The sequence below is a fragment of the Myotis nattereri genome (assembly GCF_964212035.1).
Source record: "Myotis nattereri genome assembly, chromosome: 3".
NCBI lineage: Eukaryota > Metazoa > Chordata > Mammalia > Chiroptera > Vespertilionidae > Myotis > Myotis nattereri.
Genome location: NC_138077.1, coordinates 204982687 through 204999995, shown reverse-complemented (window position 1 = coordinate 204999995; position 17309 = coordinate 204982687). Strand labels below are relative to the sequence as shown.

General features: G+C 50.2%; 2 protein-coding genes across 3 annotated transcripts; one reads left to right on the top strand and one right to left on the bottom strand.

Moving 5' to 3' along the window:
- Nucleotides 1-5149: 5149 nt before the first annotated feature.
- LOC308515935 (phospholipase A2, membrane associated-like) lies at nt 5150-9590 on the bottom strand. 2 transcript variants are annotated; one of them, XM_081086640.1, is made up of 5 exons: nt 9545-9587; nt 8681-8842; nt 8338-8482; nt 7975-8078; nt 5150-5607 (listed from the first exon to the last, which is right to left on the bottom strand). In XM_081086640.1, exons 2-5 carry the CDS (start codon nt 8718-8720, stop codon nt 5447-5449), a joined length of 450 nt encoding a protein of 149 aa, XP_080942766.1. In that variant the 5' UTR covers nt 8721-8842; nt 9545-9587; the 3' UTR covers nt 5150-5446. The 2 variants fall into 2 exon arrangements, with proteins under 2 accessions (XP_080942766.1, XP_080942767.1); XM_081086641.1 differs by having other exon boundaries at nt 5155-5607; nt 8681-8732; nt 9545-9590.
- Nucleotides 9591-11348: 1758 nt separating this feature from the next.
- LOC308515932 (cell division control protein 42 homolog) lies at nt 11349-12141 on the top strand. Its single transcript, XM_081086637.1, has one exon. It carries the CDS (start codon nt 11401-11403, stop codon nt 11974-11976), a length of 576 nt encoding a protein of 191 aa, XP_080942763.1. The 5' UTR covers nt 11349-11400; the 3' UTR covers nt 11977-12141.
- Nucleotides 12142-17309: the final 5168 nt, after the last annotated feature.

The window sequence follows — 17309 nt, the reverse complement described above, 5'->3', positions numbered from 1 at the left end:
TCCTGAAAGAGCTTTTTCTTCGAGAGAAATCCTTTTCTCCAAGAGTCCATTCCCAGAGTTTGTTGAGCTAAGACAAGTACAGTACCATCCTTAGACCTGAGTCTCCAGGCCCTGCCCTGGGTGGGACCCCGAAGACCAAGGTGGTCCCCTTCTAGACCGTGAGCTGCAAGTTCCTCGTCCAAATAGCTGAGTCTCCTCCAGGGCCTGTGCAGGGCGTTTGCCGGGTTTTTCCTCTTGCCTGAAGGTGACATATGGTGCCACCTGAGCAAGAAACAAGCCAAGGTCCTGGCTGTGAATGAAGGAGATCGGAAATGGGTGTGAGAGGCAGGAGATGATGAATTCAGTTAAGAACTTGGAAGCCACTGAAACTGCAGGGACTTCTTGATTCAGGTCTTGTAGGAAGTCTGGACTGGACCTCGAAGAGGGCTCTGTGACCTGTTGGCCTTGAGCCTCCCTTTCAGTGTAGCATGGCGGGCATCTTATCATGTATCACAAGGTAACAGGCCCCGTGTTGTCGGGTGGAAGCTGGGCATAACGGGAGGACATGGTGGATGTGAGTGGCTCAAGGGGTGACCAGTTAGGTGCCATCATGTGCCTCCCCAGATTCTTGCAGCCTCACCCGTGTCCTTGACCCTCAGCATTTGCTGGATCTGAGCCAGACCCCAAGCTAACAGTGAACCAGATGTGGTTTCCATCCTTGAGTCGCTCCCAGCCCACCATTCACTCATTTTGTTAATTAATTAATAGCCCATCACATCCGGTATAGAAGCCTTTTTGTCTCAGATGGTCACCCTTCCGCCACTTAGCGTGAACTTGACCTTACCTACTCTACTTGCTGTCAGGCAGGATGCCGGTTTAACTCCATCTGAAAACTGAGGAAAAAGCAAAATGGGAAGGATGTTTGGAATATGTATGATTCCTGTTACCATAGCCCAGAGGCAGCGATCAACGAGAAATGGGTATTTCATTCTGCCAGATGGTGTACACTAGGACCCAGAGGCTCATCTGGCTGTCGCGGCAGCTGGCATTCACCCTGACTGGCATCCCAGTCAAGCTACCTAAGGTCATGGGGTGATAGAAAAACCAGACTTTGGGTCAAGACAGCTCTGGGTTTGGATTCTCACTCTTGTCAATTACATACTGCTCCTGCATCAGTGGGGGTGTGTGTGTATGTGTACGCACACTCACATTTATAGGGTAAACTAGGGCCCCAGTGCATGGATTTGTGCACATTGAAAGGGAATTAATGAGAAGAAATATTTTAATATCGCTATTTGCCCTTTCTCTATAATAGAAGTGTCAACCAAATTCATGATTGACAATGAGAGATTGAAACACATGTGTGTGATTGGCTCCAGCAAGAGCTTTATATGTATTGTGCATGTACAAGTCAATATAGCCTTTTATATCTATAATATCTATAATAATAAAAGTGTAATATGCTAATTAGACTGGACAGCTGAACTACCTTCCAGATGTCATTCTGGACGTCCTTCCGGATGAAGCTGCAACAGCAGGGGCCAAGGCAGAGGTGGTTAGGGGTGATCAGGCAGGCAGGCAGAGTGGTTAGGGGTGGTCAGAGAGGCAGGCAGAGGCAGTTAGGGTTGATCAGGCAGGCAGGTGAGTGGTTAGGGGTGATGAGGCAGGCAGACAGAATGGTTAGGGGTGATCAGGCAGGCAGGTGAGTGGTTAGGGGCAATGAGGCAGGCATACAGAGTGGTTAGGGGTGATCAAGCAGGCAGGCAGGCCAGTGGTTAGGAGCCAATGGTCCCAGATTGTGAGAGGGTGCAAGCTGAGCGGAGGGACACCTCCGCCCATGCATGAATTTTGTGCACCAGGCCTCTAGTATATAGAATAAACTTGCTTAATTAGACCTGCTTTCTGATGTAGCTAAACTTTTTCCAACCCAATGAAGCAGCCCAACTTCTCTTTCAGGTAATTGTGAGCAACACAGCAGTAAATATCAACACGAAGCAGATTATTATTATAGATCACGCAGGGAGAACAAAGGGTAAAATATTTAACTGCAGCAGTTTTTGACTATATTCTGCACAGTGAGAAAACCTGAAGTCATTTTCAAGGTCCACCATTTCTTACTTCTTTTCAGTTGGGTCAAGTTTCTAAACTTTTTAAATCTCCATTTCCAGCTAATGAAAAGAAAATAGGATTCTACCGAGTCTCCTATCTACCTGCTCCAGGGCTTCTGTGAGGATCCAATGAGATAAGGCTCATGAAAACACTTCACAAATATTTGGTTAAAGTGTAAAATGTTTGCTCCTGGCTATAAAGCAAGTCATGTTCTTGGGCTGAAGAAACTCCAAGGAGGCTAGTCGCTAGGGAGAGGAAGCTGGGCGTTGCTACGTGACATCATTACCTGGCACCCACAGGGACCATTTCCGGGCTGGGCTGTGGGCCGCATTTTGCACCATGGGGTCTCGGCAGCATTGGCTGCGATTTGGTGGGGTGTTGCTCCTGGGTGGTGGCGGGGCCTGTGTCCCACTTGGAGAAAGCTGAGTGTTGGTTTGCCGGCACCAGGTCTGTGGTGCCGTTTCTTTTTAAATGGCCAGTGCGCATCATGGCAGCTCCTGCGTTGAACATCTGCCCCCTGGTGGTCAGTGCGTGTCATAGCTACCGGTCGGACAGTTGGATGGACACTTCGGTTTTTAGATATATAGATTTCCAGAAGTGGAGTTGCTGAGTAGAAGGATAAATGCATTTATAATTGACCAATTGCTTAACCAAATGCACCACACTTTCTCCTCATAACACACTATCATCATTTGTTTGTGCAAGACTCTGTTGTATTTTATTCATTTTTTCCCCTTTATCCTCCATCTCCACTACCAGTTTATCCTTCATCTGTTTATTTAGATATATGTTTGCGTGCTTTTAAATTATACACGAGATAATGGCACTCTACAGGGGTGGGCAAAAGTAAACTTACAGTTTTTCCCATGAAAAATAATACAATAATACAATAATAAACTCTGTTTCCCATACTCACAACTGTAAACCTATTTTTGCCCACCTCTGTATAATTGCCTTTTCTTCTGTTGAGATTGCAAACTGGCCTAGGTTCGGTGGCTCCCTTTGCCAAAACCAACCTGGCAAAACTACAGATCTGGGAGAGAAGCTTGGATTTGAAGCACTAACAAAAGAACCTACAGGGTCCTGCAGGAAGAATGAAGCCGGGACTGTCGGAGAGGAGGCAGGCTGTGCCCTGGAGCCTTGCCTCTTTGCCCCGAAGCCAGAGCTGAGAAGCTCAAGTCCAGATACCCTGCCAGGAGAGGAATTGTTAAAGACAATACATGCTGCTCATCCATTCTTTCCTCTCCGTTTTCACCGCACCCCCAAATCCCAGGGATGGTTGATTTCAACCTCAGGGTGCGGCTTCCTGCCAGTGTGGCTGCTTCCCGGGTGTTTCATGAGGAAATCCTGACAAGAGCATCTGCGGGGGTGGGGGAGGGGGTGAGGGGAGTGGAGGTGGGGGGAGGTGGAGAGATACCAAATGGCAATCATCAAATCTAGGGCTCATCCCTTCCCCTCTGCAAATTCACCTGCATGCACACAACCGCACCCACTAAAGGAAAGGAAATATAGTTGACAACATACACCACCTGAAACAGAATCATCAGAATATGGTCCTTCTCATGACCCCCCACCCCCCCCACCCCAACCATGTAAGAATGCAAACACCGTTCTTAGTTTATAAGCTGTGCAAAACCAGGCAGCAGAGAGACTTGGCCGACAGGCCGCAGTGGGCCAGTTCCTGGATGAGACTATATTGTCTAACATTTGGTGGCTGTCTGAGGAGGGGAATGTGTTTGCTGATGCTCACTTTCTTTTGAATAGGAAATACAAGCATGGGGCAAGGCAGCCCTTCTGGGAGATGAGTGACAGAAGGCACCGCCTCTGGGTCACGCCTGGGTTAAAGCCCAGCTCCCACCCGCACCCCAAGCAGGACCCCATGCCCAGCCGCCCCTATGGTGACTGTTCAAGTAGCAGGCCCAGGTGCGACTCTCCCAGCGGAACCTGGATGATGGGAGGGCAAGTAGCCACCAGCAGTCATTTGTGGGTCTCAGTGCAGAATAAAAAGCGGGGCCCTAGGTCAGTGATGGCGAACCTATGACACGCGTGTCAGAGGTGACATGCAAACTCATATTTTGGGTTGATTTTTCTTTATTAAATGGCATTTAAATATATAAAAAATATCAAAAATATAAGTCTTTGTTTTACTATGGTTGCAAATATTAAAAAATGTCTATATGTCACACAGCACCACAGTTAGTTTAGGGTTTTTCAAAATGCTGACACGCTGAGCTCAAAAGGTTCGCCATCACTGCCCTAGGTTATGCTGAATTTCAAGGTGGCTGGGACATAGCAGGCAAGGAGGTGCGATGTCCTTCCGAACAGGGGCCTGCGGGACTGGCAGCACGGGATGCCGGCCCCGGTAAGGGGATAGCGCCCTGGGATCCAGCTGCTGGCCAGCGACACCTGCGCCCACCTCCCCCGGGCCGGACACACAGGAGGATATTGCCCGTGGAGGTGCGAATCATAGCTCCCAGAACATCAAGACTGAGGCTCTTTTTCCCCCCAACAGGCCGGCAGGAGCTGCTCTCGCCCAGGGAAGGAGCAGCCACAGCTGGGTCTCACCGGTGCTGGTACCTCTCCCACTTCTCCAATAAGCCCAAAGCTGTCGCCAATGGGATGAGGGGAGAAGGGCTCAGTGAGGTGGTGCTGGCGGATGTGACTCAGCCAGTCTGACTGGAGTCTGTATTTATAACCCCTGACACTACATCGCCTTGTACCAGTTTGTGCTCACACCACGGCAGGCAGACACACACACACACACATACATGCACACACACAGAAACTCACACACACATACATACACACACTCCCATGCACATATGCACACACACACCCATACACACATTCACACTCACACACACACATTCACATACACTCTCACTCATACACACATATTCTCTCACATACACCCCCTCACACACACACTCATACTCATACATACACACACAATCACCCACTTATGCACACAGACTCATACACACACACACCTATACACAGTCTCATATACACTCATTTAAACACATACACACTCACACACACACAGACACAGACAGGTACACAGTTTGCAAATGAACTAATTGCTTTATTTGGAGGAGACCCTGGGAATGTGGCCGCCAGGGCTAAGCAGGAAGCGGGGCTTGGAGAGCAGTGGGGACAGGACATCTCCTGCCTCCCAAGGAAGAGGGGAAAGGCGCCAGGCCACCTGCCCCGGGGCTTCTCATTCTGGAAGGAAGGCTTCTCTCTGGGGGGTTGAGGGGCTCCTGGCATGTCTCTGGGATGGGAGAGGGGTGTTTCCTTCTTTGCGGGGAGGGGTGGGGAGGGGTGGGAGCCAGAGAGGGAAGCTCAGCGTGGGAGGCTAGACTTCCAGGGGCGGGAGGCACTTGTAGTCTCTCCCGTCGCATTGCTTGTTGTAGTGGAATTGGTAGACTTTATTGTAGGTGTTCAGGTTTCTCGCAAAACAGTCGGCAGCTGCTTTATTACATTCACACAGCTGCCTGCGACAGTAATCCTGCTCCCCTGGAATCACAAGAAAATAAACCTGGCTGAGGGTTCGGGAATGTTCGATGGCCCCTGTCCTCCAGACGCGTCTAGTCCGGGCAAGCACCTAGGCTCCGGGTCCTTCCGATGGGGAGACAGAGCTCCTGCCCTCGGGGAGCGAGCGCCCAGTCTGACGGGGACGCCCACCCCCAAGCACTGGGAGACGCTTTCTTCTTCCCAACAGGAGTGTCCAGGTGCAAACCCCACCCCTAGCCTAGGGCTGGGAATGGGTTGTGATTGGTGTAAACCAGTCATGCTCCTCCCTCTTTCCTTTCAATGACTGGTCTCTGGGAGCACGTGACCTTGTTCTGGCCAATGAGCCACAGGGGAAGTCTCCTGGGGGCTGTGGGAAGGGTTTATTTCCTCCCCAAATAGAGACATCCGAGGGAAAAAGCTTCTTCTATGGGGTAAGGCCATGAGGTTGGAGTGGCACCAGGCGTTGTGGCATCCCATGGCCAAGGTCGGGGGCTGAAGGTGGGAAAAGGCTGTGTCTCTGACCACACGGCGGAGAACCTGCCCCCCACCCGCTCCCCAGACTGCCCTCTGCCAGACCAGCCAGACTTCCCCATTACCCCAAGCCTCTTGTGGTTGGGCATCTCGTTGCTTACGACCCAAAGCCTGCTAAGACACAGGGCCCTGTGGAGAGGTCATGACAGGGAGACACCATTTCTGATCTTAAAGAGCTCAGGCTGTTGGGGGAGAGGCGATACTTTCTCAAAATCCCAGCAGCGGGTCTGCTGTCTGGGGCCACTGGGCAAACCCTTCCATTGACCACCCAGCTCTCTCCTCCCCTTCAGAGCCAATCGTGCCTAGGGATATCTTGGCTTCATGTCCCACTCACTCTCCCCCCACCCCGCCTAACCCCCCAATCTGGATTTTCCCTCACACTCCATGGCAACAGCCCCAGTGAGGTCCTCAGGGGTCTTCCTGCCTCTAAATCCGCGGAGCCTGCCAGCCCTTATCCTCAAGACTTCGTGATAAATTGGCTGCTGTCCACTCCTTGACCTTCTCTCTGACAGGCCGTCCTCTCTCTCCTGTCTGGGCCTTTAGACATCAAATGGGCGAGCATATCCCACTCTCAGCTCTCTGCTGTGAGTCCTGAACCCGAGCCCCATCCAGACCCCTCCCTGGAGCTGCCGGTCCCTACATCCAGCCGCCTGCTTCGCGTCTCCCTGGGTGTTCTGGGAGCCTCTTAAACATGTCTACATAGAACTCCTCCTCCCTTCACCCACCTGGACCACCTCCTGTTCCATCCATGGGACCGGATACCCACCCAACAGCTCCCTATCCCTCTACCCAGGCAATCACCAAGCTCTGCAGATTCTACATGAAATGACACTCTCAGCCCTCCCATCAAGACTACCACTGTCATATGTCAATGGCAATGGTCTTCTCACTGCTGCCCCGCCTCCCAGTCCCATGGTCTCCGCCCACCCTGGGGGGATCCTCCCAAATGCAAATCTGTTGGTATCACTCCTTCCCTCAAGAGCTCCCACTGCTCTAGGACAAAGTCTAAATACAGAATGGCCTTGGGCTTTGCCTGGCCCCTCCCATTCCTTCAGCCTCATCTCTCACCACTCCCTCTCCTTCAGGCTCACAGAACTGTCCCAGTTCCCTTGGTCCCTTTGACCCTGCTGAGCCCTCTTGTAGGAAGGCCTCTTCTATGGGGTAAGACCATGATGTTGGAGTGGCACCAGGCGTCTTGGCATCCCTGGGCCAAGGTCGGGGAGCAGAAGGTTGGGAAAAGGCTGGCTCCTGACATCTAAGCTGAGTCGTTAAGGTGGTGCAGGCACCCTCCTCCCCCCTGGTGCTTGCACAGCCTTAAAGACTCAGCTGGGATGTCAGGAGCCTTCCTGGACCGCAGCCTGTGCTCAGGGCCCTGCCCTTTGGCTTCCTGCCTATTGGAGTCTCCCATCTAGTGTTTTCCTTGTCTTTACTCCCCACTCACCTATGAGCTCCCTGAGGCAGGGACACTCTCCCTTTGTATTTCTTTTACTTTTTTTCATTATTGTTGTTGTTGTTATTCATCACCTGAGGACATTTTCCCATTGATTTTTAGGGAGAGTGGAAGGGAGGGGGAGAGACACACAGAGAGAAAAACATTGATGTGAAAGAGACACATCAATTGGTTGCCTCCTGCATGCACCCAACTGGGGGTGGGGGTCGAGATTGCAACAGAGGTACGTGCTGCTGGAATTGAACCCACGCCGATGCTCTATCCACTGAGCAAAATGGCCATGGCGCCCCTTTGTATATATATCTCTGGTGCTCAACACAGTGCCCAGCACAGCGGAGACTCAGTAAGAGAAACCAAGGAGACAGGGTGAAATTGTAGGTCGTCCTTACCACAGACGATTTGGCCATTTTCATAAGTAAAGTAGTAGTTCAGATACTTGCTGCAAGATTTCTCCTGCAGACGTTCGTAGCAACAGTCATGTTCGGCGCAGCACCTGCGGTCAGGAGATGTGATTGGGGCTGCTTCCCCACAGCTCCAGGGAGCCTGGTCCCCCGTGGTCTTGCCCCTTGACCCTGGGCAGAGACCCAGTGACCTTGCAATGGTCTAGAGTGGACTCTCCAACATGCTGCCTGCTTTTCCAGCTGGAACCCACTGGGGTTCTGTGACGATGGGCACCAGCCCTGTCCTGGCAGCTCCCAGCCCTGCAGGGGCCACTAGTGGGCAGAGGAAGGGGAGGGCTGGGGTGGCCTCACCAATCTGTTGCATCCTTGGGGGTTCCTTGTCCACCTGACCAACAGTAGCAACCATAGAAGACATAACCGAAGAAAGCATCCTTTCCTGTCTTGAACTCAATCATTTCCAGGGAACCCAGCAAACTCCCGTGGGTCTGCAGCAGGCCTGGAAGGACATAGTCTGGGGATGGGGCCTGTGGCCCTGTGCCCTCTTTCTCCGCCCCTCTCTGCTACCCCCCCTCCCACTAGGGCCTCTCTCCCACCAACTGAGGGAGGGCCTGTGGAAATGGGAAGGAAAGCGGGGCTAAGGGTGCTTTCATCTTGGGCTGCCCCCTTGTGGCCAGAGGTCAGGGTTCGCTCTTACCAAAGGCCATGGTCAAGGCCAACAACAGAAGGGTCTTCATGTGGACAGTCCCCTGCGTGAGAAATGCAGATGGATTGGCCTAGATCCTCTCCCAGGTGGTCCCAGCTTCTGCCCTGGCCCCCTGCTCTCTGGCTCGTACTCAGCAACCCTGGAGAAAGGAACCTTCAAGGCAACACACAGACATGCTCCTGGATCCAGGATGACTACCTTCGTCACACACAAACACACAGGAGCGAGCACACACAGGGCCTCCTGACCCTTCCCAGCTCTGTTTGACTATTTTCACACACATGCAGGCCTCAGACCCAAGGAGACCCCCACACGGTACGCTCAGGAGATGTCCACGCTCACAATCAGACTGAGAGTTCCTGGAGGGTGCAACCAGGTCGTCCCAACCAACTCTGAGACTCACAAGGTCATAGGTTGTGCACCTCTCCCCCACCCCCCATTAGACACATCTCACTTGTTCCAACCAGATTCAAGGCTTGGGAATTCCATCTATGAAGTCCAATCTCCAATATGTTTTTTCAAAACGAAAGCACAGCACCCTCTCTTTGCAAGACTTTCCACCCCTTACCCATATACACATGCGCAAATGCATATATAGTCACACATATATGCATGCATATACCCACTCCTAGACTCACCCACTAATGCAGACCTCCTTTCATACAATCACTCACATACCCATACAACACACTTGTGCACATCCTGCCCAAATCATGCGCATGCATGTATATGTCCATGTATGCAACATACACATGCATAAATACACATGGAAACATATGCCAACACAGACACTCTTAAAGGCAGCCACTGAGCAGGACCCATACTCCTGACAGGGCCTGAATTTTGGGGTGTTACCTCTCAGAGAATGCTGGTGTTAATAGCTCCAAGTGCTGGTCTTGTTAAATCTGAACTCCAGCTCCCCTTAAATAGCTGACCTCTAGGGAAGGATGGGAGTTGGTGGGTATGCAAATGGGGTGGGAGTGCCTCCAGTGAGTGGACTCAAAGTTTGGCATGCTTATATCCCTGGGCTATCCCCTTTTCTTCCCGTCAGTAGCTGGCAGGACAGAGCTGAGGATGGAAAAACCATATGTGCTGTTAGCGGATGCCAAAATTGTAGATTACTTTGTAATCTTCCCAGGGGCCTCATTCCTGACTTCAGTCCATTCCCGTAACCAGGCGCTGGGTGTGAGCACCAGTCGCCTCCCTGGAACCAGGGTCAGGAGAGGGCAGGGGCGTCCCCTGCTGCAGGCTAGGGCTCTTCTGCAGGCCTGCAGGCCCATCTCAGGGGGGAGGATTGCTCCTTTCTTTGGCTGAATGTGGCATTTGGTATAGGAATGGGGGCATTTAGAAAAAGGAGGGCATTTATTGTTATTCATTCATTCCATCAATCATTCATTCACCGGAAGTACACACTCAACCTCTACAAAGTGCCAGGATCCATGTGAGCTTCTGGGGGAGGTGGTGGGGGTGTGAGGACTTGTCCTGTCCCCAACCCCCCACCCCACCCGGGGCCCCAGCAGGGAAAGGGGTGCAGTGAAGCAGATGGTCCCTTCCTATTGGGCCAGCGCCTCCACCTTCTCTTCTCTTTCTTTTTCTTCTTCTCCTCCTCCTCATCCTCCCCTTCTGGAAAAAGCCAGAGCCTGCCCTGGAGTTCAGCCTAAAGCGCTGCCTCCACCTTACCCCAGTCCTCACTCACCTTGTCCGGAGACGGAACTGATGACTGCTTCCCAGGTCTATTGTTCTTTCTTCTTCAGCTGTCAGGGACATGGGTGACTCCAGCTTTACTTCCTAAAGCAAATACCTTCTCCCCGGCCCTTCAACACATGCTCAGCATTGAGCTTCCAGGGCCTTCGGTAAACACTCCCTGACACCAGACCCAAAACAGCCAGGGTGGCAGAGGCCGGAGCTCATAAACACTCCACCTTTGCCCCTTCCCCAGGTGCCCCTCCAGGTGCGCAGGCCCAGGGGACCGGCTCCGGTGAGAGCACCTGAGCATTGGTGCCGAGGGGCCTTTCCCTGTCCCTCGTGGTGGGACCAGAAGCAGGGCAGCAGGTTGGATCCCTGAGTCAGGGCCTGGAGAACCCCCGCCAGGGAGAGACCCACAGACCCTCATGGGACTGAGGGAGAAGGACGTGTTGGTTTCAGGCACAGGTCACTGAGACTGGTAGTGACTGCAGCATAAGCTCGTCTGTGCTAACAGCCTTCGAGGCAGCGTTCACCTCGGAGATGCAATGTAGTTCCAGTGCTAGGCCTGTGTGAGGGTGAACTGAGTCCCTGGGCCAAGTCCTGTGTGGAAGTCCCAAGTTCCAGTATCTCGGAGTGTAACCTTATTTGAAAACAGGGCCTTTGAAGATGTGACTAATTAAGATAAAGTTATTAGGCTGAATCCACTAGTACTGGTGTCCCTACAAAAAGGGAAAATTTGGGCACAGACACACGCAGCGAGGACACCATGTGAAGATGTAGGCTGAGGCCTACGATGCTTCTATAAGCCAAGAAAAGCTGAAGGTGGTGGGAAACCCCTGAGGCTAGGGGAGAAAATGGAACAGATTCTCTCTCAGGGCCCTCCCTCCCGAGGAACTGGCCACACCCAGACCTTGATCTCAGACTTCTGGCCTCAAGAACGATGAAACAGGCCAACACCCCGGCAGAGAGGCTGAGGTCATCATTGGATTTGAAATATTTAAAGTGGATATAAAACGGTTTCAGCAATGCAGACAATTAAGTGCGTTGTTGTGGGCGATGGTGCTGTTGGTAAAACATGTCTTCTGATATCCTACACAACAAATAAATTTCCATCTGAGTATGTACCGACTGTTTTTGACAACTATGTAGTCACAGTTATGATTGGTGGAGAGCCATATACTCTTGGACTTTTTGATACTGCAGGGCAAGAGGATTATGACAGGTTACGACCGCTGAGTTATCCACAAACAGATGTATTTCTAGTCTGTTTTTCAGTGGTCTCTCCATCCTCATTTGAAAATGTGAAAGAAAAGTGGGTGCCTGAGATAACTCACCACTGTCCAAAGACTCCTTTCTTGCTTGTTGGGACCCAAATTGATCTCAGAGATGATCCTTCTACGATTGAGAAACTTGCCAAGAACAAACAGAAACCTATCATTCCAGAGACTGCTGAAAAGCTGGCCCGTGACCTGAAGGCTGTCAAGTATGTGGAGTGTTCTGCACTCACACAGAAAGGCCTAAAGAATGTATTTTACGAAGCAATATTGGCTGCCCTGGAGCCTCCAGAACCGAAGAAGAGCCGCAGGTGTGTGCTGCTATGAACATCTCTCCAGAGCCCTTTCTGCACAGCTGGTTTCGGCATCATACTAAAAGCAATGTTTAAATCAAACTAAAGATTAAAAATTAAAATTCGTTTTTGCAATAATGACAAATGCCCTGCACCTACCCATATGCACTCGTGTGAAACAAGGCCCATAGATAGGGTCCCTTTCCCCCTCTCAGTACTAGTTAATTTTGAGTAATTGTGTATTGTCAGAAAAGTGATCAGTACTAGTGTTTGTTTTGTTTTTTGTTTTGTTTAAAAGCAAGGCATGCTTGTGATGACTCTGTAACAGACTAATTCGGGTTGTTGAAGCTGCTCCCGGGTTCCACTCTGGAGAGTGATCTGAGGCATCTAGTATTTTTTTTTTTTTTTTGCGGTGGGAGGGGAGGGGTGTGTGTGTGGAGTTTGTTTTTATTTAGTCATTTTAAAAAAATTTGTTAACCATTGGACAGCCCTTTAGGTGAGGAGGATGGAGTGATTCCACATTCCACTTCCTAGATCTAGTGTAGAAAACATGCTCCCACCGGTGCTCTTCGGAAGGGGTGTGGTCAGCGCCTCATTTAGCGACATGCTCCTTTTTGAAAGTTGCCTTTTCTCTCCCCCCTCGAGTAGGTTCAGTATTGGATGACACTCATGAAAGTGGGTGGCACCTGTCTTGCCCCTCCTCTTTTCTAGGATGCACTATATACGTGACTGACTGTCAAGGAAATTTGTTAGCCGTTTGCTAATTTTTTTTTTAAGTTAATGTCTAACTTCTTTCACTGATAAATGAAGAAAATATTGCACCTTTTGAAATATACCAAATGGATTAAGTACATAATTAAAAAAACATTTTTTCCTTGTCAGTCATTGTTTTATATGCTGAGCATAGATGTGCAGCTTAATAGTGTATGATATGGTGTTCCTAGAACACAGCTGAAGACCTGGTATATATGAGGGGTGCTAGAAGACAGATGTCTGTGGAATGTTCACATCCTCTTCAAGTTATGGGGATGGAGACCTGCTTCATTAAGAAGCTAGGGGTGGGGTGGGGGTGGGGAGAACATTTAACAACATGGGGACCAGTCAGGAGAATCCCCTTCTTTCTGTTTTGCATGAGGAACCCTAGAGCAGCCAGTTGAGGCTCTCTAGTTTCATAAAAACCATGGAGAGAGTCTTATGAAGACTCTTCATAAGTGTTATTAGAGATTTTATCAGTTTATTTTGGTTGCAGTTTCCAACATTTTAAAAAATGTTTAGGTAATATTCTCCACCTTTCCCAAATCCTAATTCTTGTAGTTTCATTAGTGTTGAACCAATGCTTTCTCATGTCTCCATTCTTTGTATATGCATTCTTTTCAGATGTATTAAACAAACAAAAAAACCCTTCACGAAAAAAAAGAAGAACGATGAAACAATACATCCTGCCATTTAAGCCACTCAGCTGGTGGGACTTGTGCCTAGCAACCCATCACCCTCCAGGGATCTCTGTCTGCCTGGGATTTTCGCTCTCAGAGCTGTTTGCTTTAGCCTGACAGTCAAGGTTCAGAGCGGAAGAGCTAGAGTAGACCTTGGTCTTTTGTTAAGCACCGCAGTTTTTGGAACATGGTCATGTTTACAATAGACAAACTGCCTCCCCGACAGCCCCGATCCTGGAGGGCCCTGGCACTGTGTCCAGGACGCAGCACTCACGGACTCTGCTGGCAGCCCACGTGGCCGCTCTTGTCCCATCTTCTCAGGGTTTCCCCCACAAGAATTCGAAGTCCATGATTTGGTCTCTTGACAGCCTCCTTCACCCAAGGACTAATTTAAGCACTTGGAGTACATCAGTGGACAAATAAACACCTGTATTCAAGGTGCGCCTTTTTAGTGGAGAGGGACAAAGAATAAACAAAATACACAAAAAATAAACTATACAGCCAGCCTGTTAGGTGGGGATCATGCAATGAACAGAAGCAATAGAGATGGAGAAGGTGTGGCAAGAGGGAGTGGGTGAAGGTGGGTTGCAATTTTACCTAGGGTGGACCTTCTCAGATGGAAAGTGCTTTGAGCATCATCAGTGTTCAGAAAAGTTTTCTTAAAAATGTATTTTATTGATTTTTCACAGAGAGGAGGGGAGAGGGACAGAGAATCAGAAACATTGATGAGAGAGGAACATCCATCAGCTGCCTCCTGCACACCTCCTACTGGGGATATGCCCACAACCAAGGCACAGGCCCTTGGCTGGAATCAAACCTGGGACCGTTGAGTCTGCAGGCCGACGCTCTATCCACTGAGCCAAACCGGTTAGGGAGAAAAGTTTTTTTTTTTTTTTAATAATTTATACTTAAAAGACAACCTTTTTTTTTAAAAAAAAATATTTCTTTATTGATTTCAGAGAGAAAGGGAGAAGGAGATGAGATAGAAACATCAATGATGAGAAAGAATCATTGATCGGCTGCCTCCTGCACAAACCCGACTGGGGATCGAGCCCACAACCCAGGCATGTACCCTTGGCTGGAATCAAACCTGGGACCCTTCAGTCTGCAGGCTGATGCTTTATCCACTGAGCCAAGCCGGCTTGGACAAAAACTCAGCCTTTTGGCAATGGTTCTTATTCATCTCAGGATTATGGCTGAATTTTTTTCTACTACTACTTCCTATTTTGTATATGAGAAAAAATTACTTATTTCTCTCTCTTAAAAAAACCACCTTATTTTGAAACACACACTTACAGAAAAGTTGCAGTGGGACATGCCTGTATTCCCCGGGAATCCCACCTTCCCCGAATGTTAACACCCTACATGTAGCCATGGTACAATGATAGGAACCAGGAAACAGACACTATTAACTCATCTACAGACCTTATTGAGAAAAAACAAACAAACAAACAAAAAAAACGCCGCAGTTTGCCAATTCCTGGATGAGACTATATTGTCTAACATTTGGTGGCTGTCTGAGGAGGGGAATGTGTTTGCTGATGCTCACTTTCTTTTGAATAGGAAATACAAGCATGGGGCTAAAAATTACACATCGAGGAACCTTCCTCTCACACATCTGTGCCCACCACATTCCCATGCTCACCCCGCTTTCTCTCCGTAGGCAGCCATTTTAATGAACTTCTTGTGTGTCCTTTAAGGTTTATGGCAATAGCGACACATACGTGTTCACACTTCCACCCTTTCCTCCATAAATGCAGCACCCCGCCCCCAACGCTGCCCTTCACCCCATTCCTTTCCCTGGCTGCCCTCATGGCGATTTCCTATCTGCCACAGAGAAAGCCTCCCTCCCTAAATAGACGTATTCCATTTGAGGTCGTCATTGCTTATTTCATTAGTCTGCTCTACACAGATACTTGGGTTATTTCCAATCCAATTCAGAATAATGTGGCAATAAATAAATTCCCCAGGAATTGCTCTGCATGTGCCTGTGTGCCTTCATAGAGCAAATTTCTGGAAGAGGGGTCGCCGAGCCAAAGGATAAACACATTCATAATGTTGATGGATACGCCGATTGGCCCTCCGTGGGCATTTTGCCCTCACACAGCGCCTGTCCCCTCCTCCCCTCCCCCCCACAGACTTGTCGACAGGGCAGGCTGTCATGCTTTTGGGTTTTTATCTATTCTGATACATACAAATGATATTTCAGTGGAGTTTTAATGTGCATTTTTCTTATTATGGGTGGCCGTGGACATGAGCAGGGCTGCCGCCAGCAAAGGAAGCGTCTTTATGCCGAATTAGAAAAAGCAGCCCTTCTGGGAGATGAGTGACAGAAAGCACCGCCTCTGGGTCACGCCTGGGTTAAAGCCCAGCTCCCACCCGCGCCCCAAGCAGGGCCCCTTGCCCAGCCGCCCCTATGGTGACTGTTCAAGTAGCAGGCCCAGGTGCGACTCTCCCAGCGGAACCTGGAGGACAGGAGGGCAAGTAGCCACCAGCAGTCATTTGTGGGTCTCAGTGCAGAATAAAAAGCGGGGCCCTAGGTCAGTGATGGTGACCCTATGACACGCGTGTCAGAGGTGACACGCAAACTCATTTTTTTTGGGTTGATTTTTCTTTGTTAAATGGCACTTAAATATATAAAATAAATATCAAAAATATAAGTCTTTGTTTTACTATGGTTGCAGATATCAAAAGATTTCTATATGTGTCACGGCACCAGAGTTAAGTTAGGGTTTTTCAAAATGCTGACAAGCTGAGCTCGAAAGGTTCGCCATCACTGCCCTAGGTTATGGTGAATTTCAAGGTGGCTGGGACACAGCCGGCAACGAGGTGCGATGTCCTTCCGAACACGGGCCTGCGGGACTGGCAGCCCGGAAGCCGGCCCCGGTGAGGCGATAGCGCCCTGGGATCCAGCTGCTGGCCAGCGACACCTGCGCCCTCCTCCTCCGGGCCGGACACACAGGAGGATATTGCCCGTGGAGGTGCGAATCGTAGCTCCCAGAATATCAAGACCGAGGCTCTTTTTCCCCCAACAGGCCGGCAGGAGCTGCTCTCGCCCAGGGAAGGAGCAGCCACAGCTGGGTCTCACCGGTGCTGGTACCTCTCCCACTTCTCCAATAAGCCCAAAGCTGTCGCCAATGACACGAGGGGAGAAGGGCTCAGCGAGGTGGTGCTGGCGGATGTGACTCAGCCAGTCTGACTGGAGTCTGTATTTATAACCCCTGACACTACAGCGCCTTGTACCAGTTTGTGCTCACACCAAGGCAGGCAGACACACACAGACACACATACATACACACACACTCACATACACACACACTCACATGCACACATACGCACACACACACATTCTCACACACATTCACACTCACACTCACACACCCTCTTACCCATACACACAACTCACACACACCCTCTCACACCCTCCATACGCACCCTCACACACACACTCACACTCATACACACTCTCACACTCATACATACACACAATCACCCACATACGCACACACACTCATACACAGTCTCATATACACTCACTCACACATACACACTCACACATACATACACACACATGTGCGCACACTCACACACGGACATATACACGCGCGCGCGCATACACACGTACACAGTTTGCCAATGAACTAATTGCTTTATTTGGAGGAGACCCTGGGAATGTGGCCGCCAGGGCTAAGCAGGAAGCGGGGCTTGGAGAGCAGTGGGGACGGGACATCTGCTGCCTCCCAAGGAAGAGGGGAAAGGCGCCAGGCCACCTGCCCCGGGGCTTCTCATTCTGGAAGGAAGGCTTCTCTCTGGGGGTCGAGGGCTTCCTGGCTTGTCTCTGGGATGGGAGAGGGGTGTTTCCTTCTTTGCGGGGAACTAGCCAGGGCGGGGAGCGGTGGGGGCCATAGAGGGAAGCTCAGCGTGGGAGGCGAGG